The sequence below is a fragment of the Cyprinodon variegatus genome, unplaced genomic scaffold (genome assembly GCF_000732505.1).
Source record: "Cyprinodon variegatus isolate N-32 unplaced genomic scaffold, C_variegatus-1.0 Scaffold152, whole genome shotgun sequence".
NCBI lineage: Eukaryota > Metazoa > Chordata > Actinopteri > Cyprinodontiformes > Cyprinodontidae > Cyprinodon > Cyprinodon variegatus.
Genome location: NW_015150605.1, coordinates 782,747 through 808,326, shown reverse-complemented (window position 1 = coordinate 808,326; position 25,580 = coordinate 782,747). Strand labels below are relative to the sequence as shown.

Sequence of the window (25,580 nt, the reverse complement as noted above, 5' to 3'; positions counted from 1 at the left end):
CCGACCTGCCACCGGAAGTTCCAGAGCGACCTGCCAGTGCCACAAATCGCGCTTGCTGTCTCTCCATATGTGATGTTCCTAGACATTGTCACGGTGGCGCCCCCTTTCGGCGGGTGACGGTGCAGCAGCGGTGCCCTTATCAGGGTGACCGTCCCACCGCCGCCCGCAGGGGCCGCGTTCTCAAGTTCACTGAGCGCAGTTGCCTGCCTGTCCGGATAGCTTGGACCGGGCTGTCCTGCTGAGAGACATTTCACAGCTAGAAGCACTGCTGTGCTTCGGGCGGACAAACCGTTTCCAGGTCTGTTAAAGTCCTATTTTATTGCCTTTAATTTGGCTATTCAAGCGGTTAAACTTCAGCAGTTTTTTTTTTGGCGTCGTTTCTCCTTGAAGAGGTTTTTTTTGTTATCTTGTTCGTTTGTCTAACCAAGATGGACACGGCTTGTCTGCCGGTCGGACCGTAAATAAAGACTTATTTCACTAAATGTAAACTTTTCTGATTTAAACAGCTGTAGCCGAGCTGGGCCGTTCCCATCCCAGAGGTCCTATAATGAACATTTTCCCACTGGAGTTTCGGTAAACTTTACATTTTTTCACCCCACTTGCTTTCCCGCACCATGTCGGGAGTGGTCCGCACCCTGAGCCGCTGCCTGCTCCCGGCGGAGGCCACCCGGGAGCCGGGAGGCAGCAAGCAGGGCAGGAGGGAGAGGGACGCGGCTCAGGAGCGGGAAGCCAGACGCCGGAGCCGGGAGATAGACGCTATGCTGGCCCGGGAGAGGAGAGCCGTTCGTCGGCTGGTGAAGATTCTGCTCCTCGGGGCCGGAGAGAGCGGAAAGTCCACATTCCTGAAACAGATGCGCATCATTAACGGCCAGGAGTTTGATAAGAAAGCGCTCCTGGATTTCCGGGATACTATATATGAGAATATACTAAAGGTAAGGACTGACTTTAATAATACATGACTGGATCATCTTATGTTTACTCTGATTGCTTATACTTCTAAAGCTGTAGAACCAAATGGACATGGTGTTTGTGATACAGCAGTTAAAAAGGCTGATTTTATCCTTTAGTTGATTTTATTGCAGTTGATCAAGTTCCTTCAGTCTATAAAAATATCAGAACCAGAAAAATATCAGAACCAGAACCTCAGGATCAGGAAGATTAATGGGCACAACATCCATGTTTTCTAAATAAGGACTAACTATACGTTTCTACAAACTTTGCTGACAAATAGACACATAAATATTTAAACATCTGTGCTTTCTAGCTAAAAGGTATAGTGGATACAATTCATTGAGGTTTGAGTTTTAGGCGAACATCTTTTCCATTGTCATTACTTACCTACTTTTATCAATAATTATTCTGCACAGAATTGATATTTACAAATACTAATATCTACATAAATTGATTATTTAATACATTTTATTAAAATAGCTATTTATCAATCATTTTACTGAAGACTCTTAGGTTACGTTCACACTGCAGGCTGAAGTGACCCAAATCCGATTTTTTGGCCCACATGCGACCTGTATCTGATCTTTTCATGTCAGTCTGTACAACACAGATCCGATTTTTTCCAATCCGACCCAGGCCACTTGGCTATGTGGTCCGGAATCCGATACGAATCTGATCTTTTCAAATGCGACCTGTGTCTGAACGGCCAGGTTGGATTCATCCGACCTGAACATAATTAATACCCGACAAAGGTCACTATTATTCGCTTGCTATACAGAAGTGGCAGGAAAAACAACGACCATGGCAGATGATGATGCGCAGGGCAGTATTTATGTTTAACCATATTGAAAAGATTGAGTTTTTATGGTTGGAAAAGACCACTAGATGCGCGCCAGCACTACCATCCATGTTTACTTCCGGGGAAAAAATGCATGATGGCCTGTGACGTCATTGCGTCCTCTACTGCGCATGCGAGACAATTGCGTTGTATGACTGCAGTTCACGCAGGAGATCGTAATCAAGTCGCATATATTTGGAAATATGAACGGCAACGCAAAAAAATCTGTTTTCTCAAAAAAAAAATTGGAATTGAGCATCAAGGCCTGCAGTGTGAACGTAGCCTTAGATGTCTTGCAGAGACACATAGTTCCGAAAAAAGCATGAATTCTGTATTTATCATCTTCAATGTTAATGTTAATATATAAAACATTTAAATTATTTAAATATTCCACTTGAGAGTATTACTGCTGCCACTGTCTTTATTAGAGGGAAATAAATGGTAGGGGTGGCCAATGATTAGTTAAGGGTGGCCATGGCCACCCCTGGCCCCCAATCTAGCTCCGCCCCTGATCTCAACATGACTGTTCTTTGTTCTCAACTGATAAATAATGGTGTAATCTTTATCACAAGCAGACTAAATCCTCGTGAAAATAAGGATTTCATGTTGTGCTATACAGTTTTTATGTCTCTAGAAACTCTCTCTGCACCTCCAGCTCTGTTGACATAGTGCATATTTTTATCCTGAAGTCTGTGCGTCCCTGTCCTTTTGTTTGCTGTCATGGCTGGGCCTCCTTCACCAGCTAACAATACCAGACTATTCCTGAGGGATGAGCACATCCGCCCCGAGTGCCACACAGCCCAGACAAGCCAGATAAGAGCCTGCACTCCAACCTCAGACAAGACAGCATTCACAACCCTCCCCCCAAATGCAGGCGTATAGCCACAGCCTGTCTCAGGACAGATTCTGAACACAGTCCTCCCTGAACCCGCCCACACTTAACCACAGTTTAATGTAAACTACACACACCAAAGAATGCATGTCTGCTCATCAGAATGAGCTTGTAACAGAAGAAACTGCTTTGCAGACAGCTTAACATGAGGGTTAGCTGTTAACATGAAAGGATGGAGGTTATTTTCAAAGTTCAGAAAAAGGTCCCACAGCTTTCTTTTGTGAACAAAGCGAGTCCTTCCATGATGATTATACACCTAATAACCACTTTATGTTTCCCCAAAACTTGTACATTTGGTCCAAGGATCATTGGTTGCTTCTATAGAGGCACCAGCTTGTCATGGTTCAGTCACAATCGAACATTCTCATACATGTTATTATAATCATTTTTCTTTTGTATTGTCCTGATTAAAAATCTCAGTGACTTTAGATTTTGTTTCATGTGCTCCTACCAAAATCAGCTTGTTGGAGCAATGGTTATTACTAGAAATTGTGTCTTTTTTTTAGCATTCAATTTATACTTTTCAAGATGTGTGATTTGAAAGATTCTGACTAAAATATAATCTTTTAAAATTAAACCTAATTTCCAGAGCTACTTTTTGCTTTCTGTCAAAGAGCTGTGATTCAGTGCAATCATGCCGTGTTTACTCAGATTGTCTTTGTCTGACATTGCTACCAGTATGATGATCTAAATGATTTAAATGGGACGGACAAGCAAAATCACACCAATGATCTAAAATGGCAAAATAACATTCCAGAAGAATTCTATTCAATTCAGTTGTTTAGCGTCAAATACAACGCATGTCATTGCAAGTCATTTTACTGAGACATTTCAAACAGATCATACAGTTACTGTAAATTGGGTAAATGTTTCTGTCAAGGAGAAGCAGTTGATTGCATCCAGTCATGCAAGACATGCTCCTCCTGGATGGGCTTGCAGCAACGATTCGGGAGATTGGAGATAGAATGAAGCAGAAAGATAAAAACAATGATCCCTATGTCCTACAGCAGCCTAAACATATAAAAGCATACAGTTAATATAAAAAATTACTTTGGATAGCCTAACTTTTGGATGAGGTATGAGAAAGATTTCCAAGTCTTGGTTTAAGGTTCATAAAAAGCTCTATAGATGTTTTTATATATATATATATATATATATATTTTTTTTTAGGGGTTCAACTGTATATACAGGGCTCTGAAGTTTGTTAACCCCACAGATACAGCTAAATGTTTCAGCTAATCTGTTCTATGGATTAAACAATCAGATTAAACCATTATTGAAACAATCATCAACTAATTTAGTAATCGATTAATCATTAACTGGAGTATAGAGACTGTAAATATTCCTTTAGCTGACAGAGCGACCTACTTACAGTGAAAATTAAAATTGTAAAACATAACAAATAAAGTTATATTGAAACGTCTTGCATTTATGATACAATCTTTTTTCGTCTGTCAATACGACCTTTCCAGAACTCATCAAGTGATAAAGCTTTATTTTCATTTGGTTAAATTTTGCAAAAAATCTTCTTTAAGGAACCATTTGCTTTCTGATTATTAATCGATTAATCGGGAAAAAATCGTAAGATTAATCCATTTTTTTTTTTTTCAAAATAATCGTTAGTTGCTGCCCGAAACTGTTTAATTTTTTCTAATTCTAATGTCTTAACCGGAAAATTATTTTTGGGATGAAAACGTTTAGCCGTGTTTTTGTTATTCATGTATAAAACAGCATGAGCTTTCTTTGAAAATGGCATGATTTGAAAGCCAGTTTCAGTGTAGCTTTTGGGGAAGAGAAATCCTTGTCCATGTTCCTAAACAAGGCTGCTCAGTGGGTGGCACTGCTGCCTTGTAGCAAGAAGGTTCTGGGTTCGATTCGATTCCGGGCCTTGGGTCTTTCTGCATGGAGTTTGCATATTCTCCCTGAGCATGTGTGGGTTCTCTCTGGGTACTCTGGCTTCCTACCACAGTCCAAAAACATGACTGTTAAGTTAACTGGCTGTAAATTCTCCTTAGGTGTGCATGTGAATGGTTGTTTGTCCTGTTTGTCCAGCACCCCTTGGGATCCCAGCAGGAATAAGTGTGACGAAAAATGGATAGATGTTTGTAAACAGACAAATATGAAATCTGCACGAATGGAGAAGCCATAACTGATGAACAGTGTGACTTTGACGTGTGGCCTTTTGGAGCAGGCGTTATTTGTAGGCACTCTGATGTTGCTGAGTTTCAAAGACTACTAACTGTTCACTAGTAGCGGGGCAGGTAAACAACACCATTCATCTAGTGATAGTTCTGAGGCGGCCATAACCTAAAAAGTTGTGTAGGTTTGTTACATAAAAAAAAAAAAATCCTTTTCAGTGAATTGTTTATGCTTAAACAACTGAAGATGGTCACAAACAAAAATCTAAAATTGGAAATAAATCTCAAGCTATTCTCTTCCATGGTAAAATGTTTTTATTGTTTTTCACTCACTAAGGGAGTGTCAGGAATATGGAAAAGGATCTCTTAACTTTATAAACAGGTAATCTTTTACTACTTTACTTTTTAATGTATTTCTTCTTTGTAAAGCACCTTGTGATGATATCTGCTGTGAACTAACAATATATATACATCAAATATTAACACTAATGATATTATTACAATAAGTACTTTTTTTATATTTATTAATTTTTATCAGTCATTCCCTATAAGATACAAGCCTGTGGCCAAGCTAACTGGGCCCAATGCTAAATGTTGAGTTGTCAGCACATGTTTCACAAAGGAAGATCATTAGTGGGACACTGCTTTCTACCTCCGTTTCCAGTGTAAATAATCATTGGTCTCTGTGTAAATATCAGTCCCCTGCTAACCTGATAATGATTATATAGTTTATAGAAGAACTTCCTTGTTAATGTCCAGGATACTTTTAAGAATTGAGATGATTCAAGACAGAAATCCAATTCCTGCTCAGCCTTTCTCTGAGCTTTAGTCTCCAGCACCAATTATTAAGTATATCAATGTAAAGCTACCTGCCCTGGGTAAGGTATTAAATGCTTTTACTCTTGTAAGATTTAATATCTTCACAAATCCTCTTTTATCCGTTTAGACATTCAAGTTGCACAAAGCTACAACTTGATATAATCATTAAGAAAGAAACTAATCATCAACCTGCTCAATATCAACTTAAATAGTTTGCATTTTTAACCTAAGAAAGAACTGGAAATTAGTCAAATAGCGCAGCAAAATTTGCCTAATTAAATGTTCAGCTTTTCTTTTATCCATTTGTCTAAAATTAAACCTGGCTCATAATTATGCTTATCCTTTGTTATGTGTGGTTTTGTCTGCCAGTGGAGGATCAGCGTCACCTGGCAGGTGTAGAGAATCCCCTCCTTTCATGGGAGCCTGATGACAAAGGAAGGGAATATAGCTGGAAAGGAAGGAGGAATAAAACCGGCACAGAACACACAGGTGCTGGTTTTAAAGAGAGAGCCTGTGGGTGTGGTGCTGCTCTGTGAGTCTATAATTCTGCATCCTGTAAAGTCTAAAATCTCTGCCTTAATCCTCATCAACATGGAAGCATTTGTTTCTCACACGACAAGGTTAAACAAAAGAAATCCCACTGGCTTAAGAGGAGCTGCAAATATCAATTATACTGGATTCATTTTAGTCCTCTAACTTGCATGCCAGAATGGAGGATAAATACGGACAACAAAACACGGCTGGTCCTTTTCCACTTTTCCAAAGTGAACATGTGATATCTTATCTCTTTGCTCTGACAGCCCCCGCCATCTGTCACCAATAAATATGTGTGGCCCCAGTAGTCAAGGCACATTTTTATACAGCCATTGGACTTCTTTTTTTTTTTTTAGCAAATGCAATTTCTTTTAAATGTTATGCTTTTTTGCCCATATGCAACTCATTTCTGACAATTTTATGGCAGTCAGAACAGCCCAATTTCCATCCTGTCATCTTCAAAGAAAATCTGATTTTCCACATGTACTAAATTATATACAATCCAATAGCTTTTATAGTATATTTTATAGCTCATCACGTTATCATCCAGGCTTTGACTACTCATTCAAACAAACCTCAACAGTTGCTGCTCCACAAAAAACCCACTGGAAATATTTCAGCTATCTATTACCATTTCTTTGTTGTTATGATGTGATGGTAATACTGTCGACAACTTATAATAACAGAGATGCCAACACCTTTTATCCCTTCTGTAAACAGTGTGCTGCTGTGTGACGTCTACCCTGTCCCTTTGTGGGTCGCGTTGGGGCTGTGAAATGTTCAGGCGGGGTCTGATGGTGAACACATTTGAGTAATAGTTTAAAAGCCCAAGCGGAAAAAAATTTGATTGCATCTATAAATCAGAATCGAGCATCAAGACCTGCATTGTGGATGTAGACGAAGATCCCCCCGTCCCCCTTCCCTATTATTCTTCTTTAGACTGACAAAAATCACACACAAAGACCCATCACGTCCGGAGCACATGATAAGGAGACCATGACTCAGCATTTTGAAAGAGGTTCAGATATTTAGTTTTAACTTTGGATATTTAGCTTGCTTTTCATCTTAATGTAAGAGTAAACCCTGTGGTTGGATTCAAACAGCTGCCAGAAGCTGTCAAATAGAAGATTGTTGCAGTTTGTGAGTTTTTAAAAAAGGTTTAAAGAAGTCTCAAAAAGTAATTTGAAATATATCAGCAGTTTAACTTTAGAGGAAATCGCTGAAATAAAGGTCAACTAAAAAGCTGTCAGAGCAACTTCAGCTTGAAGGCAGACCACAGGATGTTTATCAGGTTATGGAAGCCCTGAAATGTCATCATTGAAGTGCAATCATGACACTTGATAAGAAAAAAGACTTTAATGGTAAATGTACAAAATTCCCATTAAACATCAAATTTAGCAAATTTCAATTCTAAAAATGAGTTCATTAAAATAAAAATAATAAAAACTGCAATTTCAAAAAATATTCATGTTTTCTGGTTGTATTGAAATTCTTGTGTTTTGCAAAATTCTACTAGAAATGCTTTTTCACATCACAAGAGTCACATGATCTGAAACCGGACCGTACTGCCTTGTAAAAAGATAAAGAAGATTGAAAGTAGTTGGAGGATGGTGCGACGTATTTGGATTCATGAGGACATTGAGTATTATTTACATTTAGTTACCAACGGTTCTGGTTCTGCTGGAGGTTTCTTCCTGTTAAAAGGGAGTTTTTCCTCTCCACTGTCGCTACAAGCATGCTTAGTGTGAGAGATTGCATCCAAGTCAATGAGTCAATGCAATCAGCTGGTTTTCCTTAGATAGAAAACTTTGAATCAATTTGACTGCATGATCTGGTGAACTGTAAAGTGCCTTGAGATGACATGTGTTGTGAATCAGCGATATATGGATAAACTGAATTGAATGTGTTTACATTCCACCTCTGCCATGTTGTTTTACAGAATTATTGCATTGAAAAACATATTTACATGCAATTTTCATTGTATTTGTTATTGTAATGGAAATACCGCAATTGTGAATTTTTTACATTTTCAAAATAATAAGAATATCGCCATAGCTTTGCACACTATTGTAATGGAAATGCAGCTACTGACCTAAAACATACAAGGAAATCCACCAACGACTCACGAAGAAATGAGCAATCGAAAATCCAAAGTCCTAGTTAAAGCCAGCACGATTATTATAATGAGATTCTGTGGGGTCTCACAGACCCCCCCCCCCCCCCCTAACAAAAAAAAAATAAGGTACAGCTCAAAACAGAAAAAAGGGAGCAGGTTCGTCTCAGGCATGCTAAGGGAAATAGAAGTAGCTGTTAGGGGGAGAATATACTAATTTATCACGTAAAAAGAACAGTAGAAGTATGACTATGTTCCATAAAAGCAGTTAAGTTGCTTTTTGTTCCAAAGACTTAAACGTGTGTTTAGAAATGGACGTGAAAAACATTTCTTAATAAATAACTTCATATTCAACAATGTATCTGGCTTTATTTCTCATCACTGTGTAAAATATAGTGTTGTTGGTTGTGATCTTGGAGTTAGTCAGTCATATTCCTCTTGGGGAATAAAAATGCAGGTTACGTAATCGGCAGCATTAGTGAAGGAAGAGAGCTGTCTCATAATTGCCACACTCTGATAAATGAAAGAGTTTGGAGCCAGTCTGGGCCGTCGGCTGGAGAAAGCTGATCCTAATGCTGCTGACCGCGGTGACTGTCACAGGTCACCAGTTCAGGCTTTAGATACTGGAGTCTTTAGGCGTCTTTGTCTGTAACTTTACCGTGAGCTGGTCCTCTGTCAAAACTGGACTCTGTTTCAGCTTATTGACTTCCTTAATGTTGGAGCTGCTCGTTAGAGCTCTTTAGAGATGCTTAGCTTAACTATGACGCCAGTCCAACAAAGCAAAAAGTTCGGAAACACAGAAAAATAATCCTATACCTAATATAAATTTAAGTTAATATACAGGTGTCTCAGTTAATGAGAAATGAATCGTAAGGGCTAATTTTAGAAACACTTTTTAACAAGTAAACATCATATATTTGTTCATTAATCAAAGATTGGGCTATTTTAGGTACACCACTATCTAACACAAATTAATATGATATTGGACCAATGAGAAAGAATGCTTGACAGAAACCTATAGAACCTATATTATGGCCTTCATAATAATGACACATGTCTACCAGATACTCATCATTTACGCAAGATATAAGTCACAAATGGTTTACTCATGTCTTTGTGCAAAGCACATTCATTGGAAGTAATAGAAGCAGCAATAATGAGCACAGCTGTGTAGTGATTCCCCTTTAAAACTTTGATGGAAATTCACAAGGCATGAGCAACGACTGGAGTCTGTGCTTTTCTTTTCTGAAAAAGGTGATTAATGCTTTTTATTCGCTGTAAATCATAATAATATTAAATCAAAATGAATATAAATAGAGGCTGAAACTGTAGCTGTCCTAATGGAATTAATCTAAACAGGTTTCATATTTTAACAGAATTACAGAAATTAATTCTCTTTTTGATTTAAAATGTTGAGACACTGTCCTGGTTTCTCAAACTTTTGACGATTTGCCGCGCATTTATTGCTTTTTTTTGTCCAAAACCATCTGTTTGGCGCCTTTCTTGGGTTTAAACAGGAAATTGCGTCTGAATTTGAGCCAGTATTAGAACCAGCTTTTCTGTTATGACATCATCTAGAAAAACTGATGTGAGTAGCTCTGTCACTTTGGGCTATAAATGTGGTCTTCCCCTACTTGCGACTCCAAATACAGCCAGGTTTATTTTTATTATTTATTAACTGGTTAAGCTTCTTGAAGTTTACAGGCTCTTCAACCAAGTCTGCTGCTATGTATCCTTTTATGACATCATAGGGTTTTCCAAGGCCTATTTTAGTATGGTACACATTTTGTCTAAAATGTGCCAAATTATTTAAGTTAATTTTTTTGTTTGTTTGTTTTTTTAACTGTCAAAACCAAGAATTATATTAAACTTTTTCCACTGCTCAGTATTAAACTAAGGAAGTACTATTGAATTAAGTGAATCAAATGATCTGTTTTTGTTGTAAAGGGATGTGTAGGTCATTGTAGATCCAAAACCTTTAAAGGCTTTTGCACATTTACTGTTTTAACAGAAAAGCATCCAGTTTGTAAATTCTTTTGGGCTATATTGAACAAGTCAGTACTTAGTTATAAGAATAGGAATTGAACCATTCTTTTTTAATGCTTACTGGAAGTCAATCTTAACAATTAGGAGTCGGTGTAAGTTGAACAAACTTGGCTTATCGGTAAAAGTGACTGGATAGATGTTCTGTTTACTATGAAAGCTTGGTTAAAAAAGAATTATATTTGTGCTGTACCTTACATGTTCATTCATCTGTAATATTTTCACTCTGATTAAAGATAAAAGGTATCTCTGCATAAATCACCTTTGCTTTAAAGTTGTTTTGTATCATTCTTGAGTTGAAGGGGGTGCAAAATAAAATCAGTTCCAGAGCCACAATTTGACCCCATAGAGATGCATCGATCAATAAATCGCAATCGGCCCGTAGCAGCCTTATCGGGATTGATTATTGTTCTAAGAATAGGTCGAAGGAGGCCAATCGGATGACGTTTATCACAACAAACCTCCACCGGGGCATGCGTGCATTTCCAGTTCAACTTATATTAATAAAACTGGAATACAAGTTCATTAATTCCAGTAATTTGATTTACCAAGTTAAAGACATTACATAGATTAATTGCCTACAAACTGTTTTCAAGCATGTATTTATGTTAATTTTGATATTTTTACACAAAACTAAGGAAAACATGACGATATAGAATAATTATTAGAAAACTGAAAAAGGCAATGGAGAAACGTTTGCTTTATTGAAAGCATTGTATGTGTAAACCCTGCTATAACTGTAGGGTAAAACTTAGAGTTTCATTAGTGGTACAATCAGACAACAAACAAAGCAGACTCTTTAGGAATGATGCCGTTTTTTCTTCTACTCCTCCAGAATCTTATGACCATCAGAGCTGTTGTTGGGCCGCCTAAAGATGATGTTGTCATGTGATTTTTCTTCACTATCTGACTACGACTACCTAATTACCTCCCTTTAGCTGAAATGGGATAGCATAATATATTTTTATTTTTTTAGAAAATGAAACGTGTGAATTTGCCTTGTTTTTTGCTGCACTTACTGCCTCCTTGCAGAAAGACAAAGGCCCACAAACAGGAAAACGGAAAGCTATTTAAACATGCAGGCATACAGGAAGAGAACCAGACATCAATATGAGAGTTTATGCAAGAGTTTGTTCAGATTGGTGAATCAATAAGAGGCCGTGTGAGCTAACAGAATACCTGTGGCAGCGGTCTGGAAATGACTCACTCTTTGTATAAAGAAACACTGATTTGTTATTTTCGTACCTGACACCTTGCTCTTGTGGGTCGACATGTCGACTTATTGTGAGTATTGGTGTTAAACATCAGCGTCTAACTTCCTCACTTAGTTTTTTTTTTTTAAGTTAAATCATCCATTTGTACTTATAAAAACCTCTCATTGTGGGATTAGCCTTAAAAGCGCCCACAGCACTGAGTCAGAACCCCCCCCCCATCTGTCTGACTACAAACATACACACATCAATGATGCATTAGTGAGAAAAGCATCTTTGCTTGCTCAACCCTCCATCTTCACTGTGGAATCCCCCCTTCCTCCCCATCTATGGTTGTTTGGGCTTTTTAGAGGATTTTCTAACTGTCAAGAAAAAGTCTATCTGGCTGAGGTGAAGTTAACATTGTGGGCGTGTAAGGGCTATTGGATGTGAGATTAGGCTATACAAACAAACCTGACTAGACATTAGTGTTTCAAAGGGATTAGGTGGTCTTGAATCATTGAGACACACCACACATGTAACGTCCATTTAACCATAGACAGAGCTGGACTTGTGGATCCAGCATGTTGCTGAACATTGAATTCTTCACATAGCAGTTGATTATTTAAAGCCATCGATCAGAACCAGTTCAGTCCTTTAGGGATCCAGGCACAGTAGAATAGCTATGCCAGTTTGTTCTCCTAAAAAGTGACAGAAAATATTTATAGAGAGACGTTAAAAGATGGTGCCCTGCACACCTCTGCTGTTTTTAATCTGGGCACAGTTGAATGTTTCAGATCGGAAAGAAAAGTTAGGGTAAAAGAGTAAATCTAAAACTGATTAAGTTGTATATATAAAGGTTTTTAAATGTTGAGCTTATTTTCAGGGAAAATCAAATCAGCTATTCATATAAACTCAGCCCTGTCTGGAAAGGCCAGTGTCTAATAATAATGGTTTCACCATTTGAAAGCAACAACTGCCTTAAGCAGCAATGGATCTTCTACATCCCTCATTTCTCTATGCAGAAATATTTTAATCAAGGCCATAGACTCCAGAACAGATTGAAAACCCAAGACACTCACACACTTTTTTGTTTGTTTTTTTGTATGTACACTGCATATCCCAGCTTTGCTTTAACCTACACTAACACATTGACAGCTAAACACAACATACAGAGCAATCTATAAAAATAAATAGCACGGTTTAAAGGCTGTTTTGTAGGACGTACAGGGAGAGAGGGTAAAATCTTAAAGCATATTCATGAATGCTTTTTTTTTTTTGCTCTTAATATTCCCATGACAATAGATAAGATGTTAAAGCACACCGAGGGCCTGATCTCTAAAGATTCACACTAAGAGGCACTGAGCTGAATGTGCAATTTGTTTCAGTACGTGCAATAGGTGGGTGTGTTGCAGGTGATTTACAAAGATTGCTGCGCAAATGTTAAGATATGAAAACCTGTTTGGTTAAAATGAGCAGATTCCCTGTTCTACAGGAAGTTTGAGACAGGCTGTAAAAGATGGAGTTCTGAGCCAAGTATTTAGAGGTAATAATTATTGTTTAAAAAAATTATGCAAAATTATATTTATAGTGTGCCTCGTATATTATCTGTAAGTGTAGAAATATTCCTGTTTCAAAGAGATGCATACATTTATCACACTACTACTTTCAGAAGTACTAAAAAAGACCAAAAAAACGGCGTCTGCTGTTGGAAAATGGCTTTTCACAAAGTAAATGTTTATATTTGCATATCCTCTAGCTGTGAGTGTACTCAGTTTTGTCATTAAAATATGATCTGAATAGTGATGAGGGCAAACGTCCCAAAAAAAAAAAATCTGTCTGCTGAATGGCAAATGTAAATAACTTTGGACCCTTTTTAAAGACCCATTTTAAGGCAAACAAACCTTCTTAAGATCAGGACCTGAGAGTGTTGCAATTTTCAATTGTTAAACTTTTTTTTTCTTTTCACACAGTTCTTTTAAAGATTTTCTTCAAAATATTTTAATGTATTTTTTCTCATAAAGGATGACCTCATCATTGTATAATAGTGGAGGCTTTGAGAACGGCAGCTGATGCTTCGCCATCCTGACGCTGTGTGATGTTTTGTTGTCTGCAGGGCATGCGAGTGCTGGTGGATGCCCGAGACAAACTGGGCATTAGCTGGCAGAGCTGTGAGAACGAGAAGCAGGGCATGCTGGTGATGTCATGGGAGGGGCGTGTGGGCGCCTCGGGGGTCGAGCCCAGTGAGTTTCAGCTCTACGTGATGGCGCTGAGCGCTCTCTGGGGGGACGCAGGCATACAGGAGGCCTACTCACGACGCTCAGAGTTCCAGCTGGTAAGTAGATTAAAGACAACTTTCACAGTTTGGTTGTGCGTCCTGCTGCCCCTCATCATTGCAGCTGCCTGGTGTTTTACTTTTAACTTTTATTAATCTGCACTTGCTATAAAATGATAATGTGAAAGTAACAGTCCCAGTTTTATCATGCCAGAACCAGGTAATCCAGCGGCCTTTGCACATGTTCACACTGCCCTGGCATTCATAGAATAAATTCATCTTTTAGTGCAGTAGCGTATCCGCACCTAAGAGAAGTGAAATAAATACACAGCTTTTCCAATAGATACACCAGCATTGCTAGTGTTTGTCATTTTTTTTACATAAATAGTAATTTCCACCTTGTTGCAGTTTGTGTATTTGTCTCTGAAGAGGGTGGAAACAGCGTAGTGTTAATAGTTTGTAATTAATACTGCGCAGGACTGTGGGGTTTTTAAAAGAAGAAGTGAAAGTGGTTTGGTTGTTTTTTTAAATGGTATAAATAGAGTAGCATATAAAAATACATATTTAATATGGATAAATATGGGTTAGTGACCTTAAAAGTTATATGAAAAACAGATTTTATTATCAACTCTCATTTTCACATGAATGCCTCCTTTCTTGTTAAATGTATTGCATCATGGACATTTTAGAACACCAGAAAAACTTAGATAAGAATTTACTCAATCAGACTGCTAGGAAACTGAAATTAGTCGTCTGTTGGTCTTTTAGTCGAGTGATGATCTGAAACATATGGATTAGTCAACACAGAAACATAACAATCAACCTTCTTCCATGGTCACCTCAGTCCTCTGACCTACATCCTATAGAAATAAAGGAGTGGGGGGGCAGAGATAAGGTTGCTGATCAGAAATCCCTCTCTCTGTGCTTTAACCTTGTGAAATATGAGGAATCTAATGGTTGTATAGATGAACATTTACAGGGTTGTAATTAGGTGAGAAGCTAGGCTTTTCATTTTAATGGAAAGTATCATTAAAAACATATTTTTTTAATGTGGGTTTTAATTCCCTCACTAAATAAATGTGGTCAGATTAAAGGTGGATGTTTCTAACTATAATGTGAGGATTTCTTAGCTCAATAACAGATTAGTTGGCTTTCCTCACATCATTACCTGCCGCTTGTTTTCTTCCTGCCTGTGAATAAACCAATGTTTCTGTGTTAGTTTTATTTTCAAAAACATACAGACTTCCTGTTATTTTGTTGGTTGGTTTTTGATTTGGTTTGTTAGTTGTTGTTTTTTTTACCCTGGTGCTTTTAGTCCCTTTTTGGGATTGGTTTTGGCCGTTAGTACTTCAGTACTGAAACGGTATATTATTGTTGGGATTCTTGGAAAGCTTCGTCCCCAGGTGGCTCACTTATAAGTGATTTTTGATCATGTTGTGGAGTTATTATTCGTGAATTTCATTAACCTTCCATCAGATTTGTTGACATTTTCCTTCCTGAGTTTGAATTGTTTTGTAAAGGAGCACTCACTCACTGATTCACTCACTGATTCACTCACTTGTGAGTGTTGGGCTTATGCTACTTCCGCTGTCTGCCTTTTCACTGCATAAAAACTAAAGATCTCCAATAAACAGTAATCAATCATCTGTCTGCTTCTAAGTTTTACTAACAAGTGGATGATTTAGATAAGGTTATTGGTTGTGCAGATATGGAGGATGCACTGCGTGGGGTCCAAGCTCCTTTTACTGTGAGTAAATGGATAAAAGGATGGGGGAGTATGTGAATTAGTGTTCTTAGCTGTGTGCTCTGCTCTGAAGCTAAATATGCTAACCTAAGGGAAGAAAACGTGATCAGAACTTCTTAATATGTTCTGCAACACGTCAACTATGTTTCTATATCAAAATACTGATGCATTTCAGCCGGGGTTCAGGAAATTCCATGTGGAAGGTCATTAGATGGTTTTCAAACTCATTGAGATGTGATCCCTGAGGTTTATGGAGGGCCAAAATATATCTAGAAATAAATGTAAATGTAATAATAATAATAGGTTTGATATATAAAACACTTAACACTTATATGCAAGTCTCAAAGTGCTACAAAGTGACTATAAAAACATTAATCACCTTATATAACAACAGTAATTAATTATCATTTAGATAAATTAATATGACTTTGTATTTATGCATAAACATAGAGTGAAGTAATAATTTTTAGGGGTGAGAGGCCTGTTGGAACCCCTGACCTAGACCCACACATGTGACTAGAAAATGTGTTTTTTTTAGACTTTTTGGGCTATTCCACAGATAAAAATTATGATTCAAAAACTATTCACGGACTGATATGAAGATTAGGCTGATATTGATCAGTATTAAACCAATTAGCTGTTGTTATTTTTAGCTGTTGGCTGAATTGGTTATGCAACATATTGATATTAGTATTGTATTAACATTCAACAGCAAAATAATAAAGTAATTGTTGTTCATGTCGGCTGTAGGGACAGTGGAAAATGCATTTCTTAAATTTTGAAAAGTTCGGTTTGGAGAAATCATAAGAGAATGATCAGAGGCACTCCATTTTGGGTAAGAAAGCCTTAGAATAATACGTGGTTACGAAAAATTGCTTAGGAAACTTGCAGATTATAGAAACCATCTTCATTTCAATTTGTTGTTCAGTTTACATGTTTTCTAAGCTAAATCAAGTTTTTGGGGTACTATATAAAGCTTGAACTCAGTGCTATTTCTGACATTTAAATTAAAGAAGCTTCCTGGATGGGAAGCGAAACGTCTTCAAACTGGAAACCAAGTCCATTGGAATGTTTTTTAACTTTTTTGGAATGAGAGAATCGATTCAGAATATGATTTTTTTATTTTTTATTTTAACACAGTGACTTAGACTGTGGTTCACTTGGAGTCAAAATGCCTCAGAAATAGTTTTAACCTTTCCAAATTATATATCAGATAAGTTATCTCTCCTGTATTCTGTTTTTTTAAGCACCATTTGTTGCTTTCGGGAGCTAAAATGAAGGATCAAACAAAGCGATCTCTTGATTCTGAGAGTCATTTTTCTATTCGGCCTGTGTAGAGCCTTAGAAATTGACCTCTCGCTTTTCTATAACTGTGGTTAATCGTGGTTAAATCATTTAATAAGGCAGCTGATTACGCTTTCACATAGGGACAGATTGATTTAGATAGCTTTTTCTGTCCTTATTAAATGAAATCATCATAAGAAAACAGCTGTTTGCATGTGCGATTATTGTCTTTGTCTTGTTTTATGTTTAATTGGTTGCATGAAACATTCAAGAGTAAAGAAAAAGCAAAAACGGCGTAAATCTATAACGGGGCAGTTTAATGATCCATGACAATATCAGCTCTCCATAGAAAGTAACGGGATCATATGAGAAATGTTGAGACCTGAAAACTGTATAAAAATAAGTCACGGTGATCTGCTCCGAGCAGCAGCGAGGGAAGCTAGAGGAAGAGCAGTTTTCTTTCTGCATAACTTTTTTCTTTTTATTTGAAGACACTCCAAAGATGTAATTATTGTTCTCCAGTGGAAATGAAACCGGTGAAGTGGAGCCCCGTGGAGCTTCATCTCCCTTGTCACATGCAGCAGAGCCAATCTGAAATATCTCTTTGACGTCAGTGCGATGCATTTTCCTGATGTATTTAATAAACACTGATAAACAGTGTGTTGCACACAGAACAGAAGCTTTTTTTTTTGGTTGTTTAGTAATACAGCTCGTCACAAAGGAGAAAACATGAAAATAAAACAGTTTGGGTTGTTTTCTAAAAAATGATATTATTAATAGTAGCAGAAAGCATTTTCTAAACCTCCTTCTTGAAATGAATATTAAACAGCCTGGGGTTACTTTTCAGGGAGTCTTTTTAACACATGTTGTTTTTAAAGAGCCTCCCTGCTGCCTTCAGGGACCCAAACAAACCGAGTCATTTAGAGTAAACTCTTATTTCAGTTTACTGAAGAGTTTGTGACAAACACAACCACCAGTGAAATCGTTAACTCAACAAGCAGCTACAAATCTGCTGTAAAGAGGGTCCAGACAGACTCTTAACGGCTCACCAGAAGGTTATGAATTACCACAAGACGTATCGTGAGCAGGGAAACCAGCTGGTCTTGTTGTCAGCGCCTTCTCCATCGTTGGCAGCAGTCGGATTTTATTTGGACTCTGCGGAAAATGACACGGCGATGCTGCAGTTTGCTCAGGGTTGTAAATTTGCCCTTTTACCTTGTTTGGCATTTATCAGTGACATAGCAGTGTGGAGTCAGGCAGATGCCACTTCCTCTCACTTAACATGCTGTGCGTGGGTGTAGAGGAGATACACAAGTTTAGGTCAGACTATCTGGACTCTGAGCCTCTATGTGTGCCTGACTCCTCTCTGGCTTTAAAGCCGGGCCACAAAGAAAACACAAGCAGCCCCTTTTATTTGTCTCTGTTTATAATCAGCACTTAAACATGGGAGTGTTGAAAGTGTAACAAAAGGGGGTGGGGCTTCCTGTAGAGGACAAACGGAAGCCAGAAGGAGCGCTGACCAAAGGAAAATAGTTAAAATATGAATTAATAAGCCTATTAATAGTGGTAAGGCTCTAAACCTGCTGCCCGCAGGCTTCTGTCTGTGCATCACAACACGCACTACACACTGAGAGGTTCTCTGTTCTGATGGACAGAATGGTTCAAAGCGTTGTTAGGTTCTGCCTTGAATGCATCAGCTATATTTATTAAGATCAGTTCATGGGCTGAAGCTTGCATGTGGTTTGATTTCCAGCGCCACTTTATTAAATTATTTATTGTCTAGTTTTTTCTTTCCTCAATCCTCTGTAGTCAGAAAAATCCACTACAGCAGTGGTCTTCAATGTTTTCCAGGCCAAGGACCCTCAAACTGATGGCAAGATGGAGCGGGGACCCCCTAATTATGTATATTTTGTGAAATTGTGTTATATCAAACTGGTCCTATAGTCACTCTGTTACAGATGGAGTAATGTAACGAATGTAATTTCTCCCTGGGATTATTAAAGTATTTCTGATTCTGATTCCTCCTTGAGGGGACAGGTGTTGTGAATGAAACGGTGCCCAGCTTGAAAAAGCTCCTGTGTGTCGCTGAAATTGAGCATTGATGACTGAAAGACACCTTCTGCCTCCATTTAAGTTGAATTCATATTAATGTGTATTTAAAGACATTTTAATTAGTGGAAAAAGTTGCAGGAGGGATTATAAAAAAAAAGTCTAATCAACCTAAACTTTTGCAACCCCCATGCAGTATCTCCGTTGACAGCCTAGGGGTCACAGACCCCCTGTTGAGGACCTCCGCACTACAGGGTTGATCTTAATACATTAATCAACTCTTTTAATAAATATTGATTCTCTGTTAGCTGGAATTTGGTTTCTCGAAAAACATTTTATAAAGAGGGCCGCAGTGCATCAAAGGAGCAAGTATATCAGGACTAATCTGTCATGCTGTTGTTCGCTGTCAGCGATGCAAAGTTGCTACAGGCGGGTGTAAAAAACAGAAAAAGAAAGCATCTTTTCTTGTGCGGGTTGTTTCAATACGGTTGAAATGTACTGCTTATTAACAGAATTACAAATGGTGAGCGTAGATTAGCTGTAAACAGCATCTGTGAGGGCACCTCTGGAAGTTTTAACACTTCAAGAACCATTAAAATAAGCTGCAACTTTCTACGTCACTGAATTGTTTCATCCTTCCCTGTGGAGGTTAACCCATTTTATAAAACTAACAAAGACTTGATTTTATTTGGTTTGGTTATTTCTTTAAAGGTTATCTAGGTGTAGTTTTTATTTAGTTTTATTCTGCTGCTGGAGCTGCACAACTGCATGTTCTTCAGGGTGTTCTCCTGTTCTTTGACCCCACACTGCATTGATAATTACATTTAGTGGGTAAACTAAACAACACAACCTCTTCTTCTTCTATGTATGAAGACTGTTTTTCCAAAACACTCTTCAAAGCTTCAATTATGATGACTAGAGCTTGTTGTGACATCCTGTTCAGAAGAAAACAAGTCAGGACAGCGGGCCTCACAAACAGCAAGCAGAGATGATGGAGGTTCTTGTGTAATCTGAAAGCAGCCCAGCTTTACTCGTCATATACATACTTTGTCCATCGGTCCGTCCATCAACTGTTTAACCATCCATCCTGATGTCATGTCATGGGGTTTCCCACACATGAAGGTTGACCACTGAGAACTATCTGCCAGTTATAGCTGCACAGGAAATATTTGAAATTAATGAGGCTAACTAAGAAATCTAGAAAGATAAATGTGTAAAAAAAACTGTTATGGGTTTTAACTCTAGAATAGAACTGTGTGTGTTTGAAATGAACCTCATATTGGAAATGAAAGTATAATTTTTACTGAAACACTGATTGATCGTATGGCAGATTGATCTGCCCTGATTTTTGGGAGATCGGCCGATGCTTATCTACCTCTGCAAAGGTCTGAACATAACCCCCCGTCAATGCCTTAAGCTTCAATTTATATTTGACAGCAGTTTGTAGGAGTACTGATTCTTTTCTTTCAGTAAGATAAGATTGAAATACTGAAGGTGACTGTGTCAGTTCGGAATGTCAGGCTTTTTAAAGAACAGGAATCTGTGATCGACCAGAATGCTGCAATTATTTTTTATACTTTTATGTGGCGCGTAAAGCATTCATCCAACCACAGGGTTCGACTTGTGAGCCCTGTATGTAGCAGTGTGTTTTCTGTGGGTAGCTGTGGCCGTAGTCTAGCTTGCCACCATCGGTGTGTGAATGTATTTGTGAAAGGGTGAATTACTGAGTGTAGTGCAAAGTGCTTAGGAATCCTTTGACTTGATGAAATGCTTTATAAGTACAGGCTGTTTGCCATGAGTTGGGGTTTGCAAACTTGTCTTTTTGATGATATACAGCAGTGCAGCAATTAAAGATTCCTGAATACTTAATTAGTAAATCATGCCTAATTATAACTGTAAGTCTCTGCTGAGGCTCGTTTGCATACTGAGCATGAATGGCTGGGGTGTTTATTTGCATTGGATGATTAAGTTATGACCTCCAGGATGAGTTTTGACACCAATCGCTACAGTCGGGTGTATCTGGTTTCAAAGAGCCATAATTGCTTCCAGTAGCTGTTTTCCTCAGTCACTGCTTCTGCTTCAATGGCCGGCCAAATCAGAGGGGCCAGGTACAGCTTAATTCCTAGTTCTCGAAACCTTATATTCTTCTTTTTTTTATTAAGAAATGAAGGAGAACGAAGGCTTCAAGATCTTTTGACATAACCAGCCTTTCTAAAGTTATTTCTTTATATTTGCTTGAATTTTTGTTAAGGACTCAAATTCAGAAGAAATCATTAAACAGGGCGTTATATAGGGTGTGAGCCAAACAGATGATCTCACACCAAAACCAGGAACTGTTTATATCTGAAAGCTTGATTGAAGCTAGGGAGCTGTGTGAAAGTACAACTCAGGGGCAAAAACAAATCACTGTAAAAAACAAAACAAAAAAACAACAGAAATTTGTATTTAGGAAAACACAGAAACCAAATGCTGTTCACTCATTTCCAGGCTAGTCCTTGTACCTGACCACCAGAGACTAAAAAAATAACTAATAACTGTATCTGAAGCTAATGTCTTAAAACTGCTGCTATAATCAGACCCAGCAGCTAAGAGAAACAATATCCCTCAGTCTATTGAGTTGAGTTCATACTAAAATTAACTATTTAAAATATGTGGCTGATAGTATCCAAGTCTCAGTATTTTAAAGGACTAAAAATGTTATTTATTTAGGTAGTTCAGGTTAAACAATACATCAATATATTAGAAGTATTGATTTCTGTTTCTAAAAAACTAAAGAAATCTTCCATACGATCAATGAGAGCTGTTGTGGCCTTATTGATCTGAAGGCTGGTCTGTAGCAACTGTAGCAACAGCTACTGACCCCCTTCAGTCTGAGCCCCAAAGCTCTGGCTGAAAGCACAAGCAATGTTACCAGAAAGTTGAGTGGAAGGAAAAAATGTGGGTGGAAAAATATGCTCAAACAACAGAAATTATATTGGCCTTGAGGGGATTGTCTAGTAACACGTGTTCAAGAATTTGGAGGAGCTGCTCAACAGCCACCATATAAAGACACACATGGCTTATTGGGTTTGTTCCATCAATATTTAAGTTGATAAACACTATTGTATGTTTGCATCTCTTCAATTTTGTGCTTCAAGGGTACAACATTAGATTATGAAACATTGGGCTGATTTTAATGAGTTAAAAAATGCAATGCAATTAATCTCCTTTATTATATACATACTGAGTTGGAATTTTTGTATTTGCTGTTTTTTTATACACACTTTAAGTCGTAGGGAAATATATATACATTTTCTCTTTATCAGATGATATTGTCCCAAAATGTAGAACATTGCTATAAAAAAGAAGAAAAAAAAATCCTGTCTTAAAATCTGTGTTTTTTGTTATCTTATGCAGGCCAGTTAATTATACGTCAGCTTGAACACCTAAATTCGGCCAATCATGTATCAACGGTCATCTGTCAATCAAATATTTTCGGTCATAGGGTCTTGAATCATATGTGGCAGCTAATATATGCAATGATTGAAATATGAAATAAGAATCATTTAGTTTACCTTTGAGTTCAGTCCCAGTGTTCACGGGGATGGACATCTGTGTCTTCGGCATCTGTGCCGCCCTTAAAGATCATCTTAGGGCAACTTATGTTGAGGCAGACATTCACAACTCTTAATATCAGCATCCACAGTGCAGCAGCCAGCCCACATCGGGCCAAATGAGCTTCACACCCTGGTAAAACGGGTCAGAACAAGAATTTGGTGTCTCAGAAACTGATTTGGAGCAGAAAAGTAGCCTGTTTTAATTGCAGTAAACTTTGCATTCTGAATAGAAAATTTTATGTTTTGCACGACAATACTTTATGCACAGCTCCACAGTTATAGTTCTGTGGTAAGTTATTTAAAATTTATTTTTGATTAAAAATGTGGCTCATTGTTATTAATTTGTTACAGACCCTGTAATTAAACATTTTAATCATGTTTCACAACAAGAACAAAAAAATGTCAGATGAGTGACCCAGTCCTTGAGTATATTCAACTTTCAGCTTATTTGTCTTTTTGTGCAACTTTGTTAAAAAAAAAAAAAAAACTAAGACTTTTATCATAGGTAGCACAGAACCAGGAAAACAGGCAGAGAAATGGGAGAAGTGAAACAAAAAGCTGACAAACAGAGCATCTTTCCTGCAGAAGAGCAACAGACAACCAGAAAGTTTGAATACTAAGGGAAGTATGGAGAAAGTAATCAGGTGGAAAACGAGTAACAGCTGAGTGCAAGGGAGCTGAAGGGAGGAGAGTAATAAATAAAATGGAGCTGAACAGAGAAAACTGAGGAGATACTATAACAGAAAATAAACAGAAAACAAGAATAATTTAGGAGCAAACTGCAAAAAACAAATAAACTACAAATGTGAGCAATTAGAGAACAAAAACAGCAAAGAAGAAACCCCAAAACTCAACACATAAGGATCATGACAGGACTGGAAAATGGCTCAGTGGTGCAAAGTGATCTGTTCACATCAAAGTGATCTTTATTTTTTATTGGGAAGTTCGGGCCGCTGTGTTTTACCAATCTCTTAGTAAGTGCTTCCTTCTTCCACAATATGTCATCCTTCTCTTTGCATCTAACCTTTATGGAGGTGCTGGTTTTACAGTATATTGGCCATCGCCAAAATGCATTTTAGCATACATTTATTATTCAAATAAACAATCAGGAATCTATGCTTGAAATATATCATTCTGTGTTTATTGAGTCTGTGTGATTATTTATGACTTCTATGCTTTTGATCAGAACTGCTGAATTAGATTAGCCTTTTAGTTATTCCCTATATATTCAAGTTTAATGTGTTCCAAACTACAAAATAAAAAATAGAGGAAAGGAAACCATGGTATACAGAAAAAACATTAAAAGAATTGTTAAAAGAAAGTGATTTAAATTTAATAATATACTATCATCCCATCAAAAAAGTGAATATAGAGGGTGAGCAGTAGTTGAAAATAAACTGACATTTAGAGAAATGCATTTTGTCAGCCCTTTGCTTTAATAAAAAACAACAGAAATGTCTGCTCTGGAGCAAATGTGCTGACTTAGATCCTTTCCACCTCCCCCTTTCTCTGCTTGGAGAGGTTTTCCGGGGATACCAAAGTCAGCTTTTCCCAGGCACAGCTGGAGCTGTGTTGCTGGCAGGCAGGGTAGGAGAAGGAGGAAGGAAGGAAGGAAGGAAAGAAAGGAAGCGATGAGAGTCCAAGGAAAGGAAGAAAGAGAGGCAGTGAAAGACGCAATGGGACGGGGAGTTTGCTATAGAAAAGGAGAAGAGTGACGGGGAGGTAAAGATCGAAGGAGGAAAAACAAGTGAGCACATGCATGGGTTTTGTTTACTTGTTGGCTTTTCTGTTCCCGCCACACCCAGATAGCACTCTGTTAGATATAGGATATAAACACATAAACCTCCTGTGCCTGACCAAAACAAGGCAGTACATCAAACCCTGGCGGTAAACCGCTGCTGCTGTCCTCGGCAGCAGAGACGTCACAAATAAATTAGGTTTGCATTTGCACAGGATATGAATGTAGTGGCTCTAGAAAAGTGCAAAGAAGCAGTTCTGTCCGTGTGCATTAAATCTGTCCTGATTTAATGGAAGATAACCTCTATCTGTGACGGGATATTTGATCCCTGCCTCTATACCTCAGCTGTTCCAGCCTGGTTCTTACAACAGCTCAGAGTTAATCATCACTGATATTGAAACAGGATTAAAAGGAGGTTACAACTTTGGACTTTGACAGCACAACTCTGCAGCTCAATAGCACAGCAGGGCAGGAAAGATTTAGGCCTAGTAAACCATATGCTGCCAATTATCTTCAAAGATAATAAATGCAACCTTAGGTAAATGATAATACATTTAAATATTCTGTTTGGAAAAAGTGATATGATTCTCATACTCTATGATCTCAACAGGTTTTCTTCTGCAAGTTCAGCCAAAATGAATGTTTGTGATGTTCCTGCAGATCAAAGGCAAATTATTTTCTTTCTTTTTTTTTCACTTGATAAAGGCAAGCAGTGCTATTTTTAAAATCTGCTGCTGAATATCCCCTGTGCACACTTATAGAACATCTTATCAGCTTTTGCACATTTTTTTCTTGGTGTGATGAATCTGCGTTCTAACAATTTGTATCACTTATAGTCCCACATAGAGTAAAATAGAGACTGTATTAGCTGCTGATTCCTGCCTGTGCCCTCAGGCAGCAGATAGAAAGCTGAAATACAGCTTATTTGAGTTTTCCAAGTTTATAAAGCAGAACAACATTTCTGTTTTTCACACACTATCTGGAAAATATCCAGTTTCATTTGGAGTAGTTTACAAAATGAAAACTGCAACAAGTTTTACTTAGATTCAACGATAAAATTAAAAATTGCAGTCATTATGCAAATTGCCCGGAGTGTTTTTCTTACCCATTTCAACATATGGATATTTCATTTATTACTTATTTAAAACTGCAAATAAATTTAAATAATATCAACAAAGAGTAACATATATATATGTGTGTGTGTATATATATATATATATATATATATATATATATATATATATATATATATATTAATAAGGTCCTTAGAAAAGTTAAACTACATTTTGTAAAATTACATTCCAGAAAACTAGCTCATACCATCTGTGAAACATGGAGGTCATAAAATCATGGTGAGGGGATGCTAAATTTGTAGA

General features: G+C 37.6%; 1 protein-coding gene across 1 annotated transcript in view; it reads left to right on the top strand.

The window, feature by feature from the left end:
- The first annotated feature begins 200 nt into the window (after nucleotides 1–200).
- Nucleotides 201–25,580, top strand: part of gna12 (guanine nucleotide binding protein (G protein) alpha 12) — a 39,999-nt gene continuing 14,619 nt past the window's right edge. Inside the window, exons 1-2 of the mRNA XM_015377350.1 lie at nucleotides 201–932; nucleotides 13,635–13,853. Of these exons, the coding sequence (XP_015232836.1) occupies nucleotides 615–932; nucleotides 13,635–13,853 (537 nt within the window). The 5' untranslated portion in view covers nucleotides 201–614. The remainder of the gene's footprint in view (nucleotides 933–13,634; nucleotides 13,854–25,580) is intronic.